The sequence below is a fragment of the Microtus ochrogaster genome, linkage group LG1 (genome assembly GCF_000317375.1).
Source record: "Microtus ochrogaster isolate Prairie Vole_2 linkage group LG1, MicOch1.0, whole genome shotgun sequence".
NCBI lineage: Eukaryota > Metazoa > Chordata > Mammalia > Rodentia > Cricetidae > Microtus > Microtus ochrogaster.
Window position 1 is genome coordinate 2,122,375 of NC_022027.1, and position 1,370 is coordinate 2,123,744.

At 55.1% G+C, this 1,370-nt stretch overlaps 1 protein-coding gene across 2 annotated transcripts in view; it reads left to right on the forward strand.

The window, feature by feature from the left end:
- The first annotated feature begins 46 nt into the window (after positions 1-46).
- Positions 47-1,370, forward strand: part of LOC101995677 (zinc finger protein 431) — an 11,002-nt gene continuing 9,678 nt past the window's right edge. For both annotated transcript variants that reach the window (XR_003378070.1, XM_026785355.1), the window contains exon 1: positions 47-167. Coding sequence is in view for 1 of the 2 variants with exons in the window: in XM_026785355.1 (XP_026641156.1) it covers positions 165-167 (3 nt within the window). In the remaining variant the exon portion in view is untranslated. The remainder of the gene's footprint in view (positions 168-1,370) is intronic.

Here is a 1,370-nt window from a genome sequence, read left to right on the forward strand (position 1 = left end):
CAGGCGGACTGCCAGTCAAAATCGAAAATGGGGTGGGCACTTCCGGTCCGCCATGCGGCACGCAATGGAGCAGCTGATGTGAGGCAGAGTCTTGTGTTCCGTGTTCTGCGCTGTGACCCGCGGTCGGGAGCTGTGGGGAGAGCGGGGCGAGCTCGCAACCCGCCATGGTGAGCGAGGGCCGCCGTCCCCACGCGGGAGGAGCTGGTGTGGGGTCCTCCCTGGGCTGGGCTGTGGGAATCGCGTGTGGTCACGTGAGGTCCCCGCTGTGCCCGCAGCTCCGGGGTCCTGTGGACTCCGAATATCTGCCGTCTGCGGCTGCACAGAACACGGAGATGTGCGAATAGTTCCTTATTGTGACTTCAGCATGCAAGGCGTGTGCGTGCGCCACTTTCGTTGTCGCCTGGAGAGGCAGATTCGCTAACTCGCAGAGCCCTGGTCCTCTAGCGTCTTCTAGAAGTTCTGCACTTGGCACTGAACGTTCAGGTGTAGGATCCGTCTGCAGTTAGTTCTGTGCAGGGCGTAAAGTCTGTGTAATGAACACATCTGCGTGCTCCAGTCACGTGTGTCGGTGAGGCCAGACTGAAAGCCCCTGCCGCGGGATATAAGGATGATTGTGTGTGCCATTACGCTAGTGGTGGGAACCAAACCCAGGTCTTCTGCAAGAACAAGAAGTGGCGGTAACTGCTGGGTCATCTCTCCTGTTCAAAACCTGCTGTGTGCTTGTGCACAAGTACATGCTGAAAAGCCAGTGTCAGGAGAGTTGAGGTTTGCTTAAAAATCTGTGTGTGGGGCTTGGGAGATGACGCAGTAGGTTTGCTGGTCAGATTTGGTCAGCTAGAGTCAGACTGGCCTGTAGGCAAAGCTATATATAGGGTGTTTTTTTGATTAGTAGTTGATGCAGTAGGGCCCATCGCACTGTGGGTGGGGCCACCCTGGGCAGATGCTCCCAAGTTGCACAAGGAAGCAAACTGAGCAGGCCATGCTAGCGGGGCAGTAATCCACATTTCTCCAGGTTGACAGCACATGTGGGGTACACAAGCCTGTGGTGTATGTGAGTTAGCAGATCTGTTCCTGGACCCATCCTCTTGGGTGTCAGCCAGAGCCGGAGATTTATTATTGAAGAGATTTTTCTTTATTAAGGTCTCAGTGTGCTCCAGGGTTGCCTGGATCCCAGTGTACAGCCCCACAGCCCATTAACGTGGCTGTTCCCCTGAATACGCTCCTCGATTCTTGGATTAAAGGTTTATAGCACCGCACAGCGCTAGATCTCCCCATTTGACTCAGAGTGGGCTGTGCATTTCAGGAACAGGAACATGGTATTTGGAGCATGGCTTCTCATGACCAGTTGTCCACTGCAGGGGTCAGCAGGC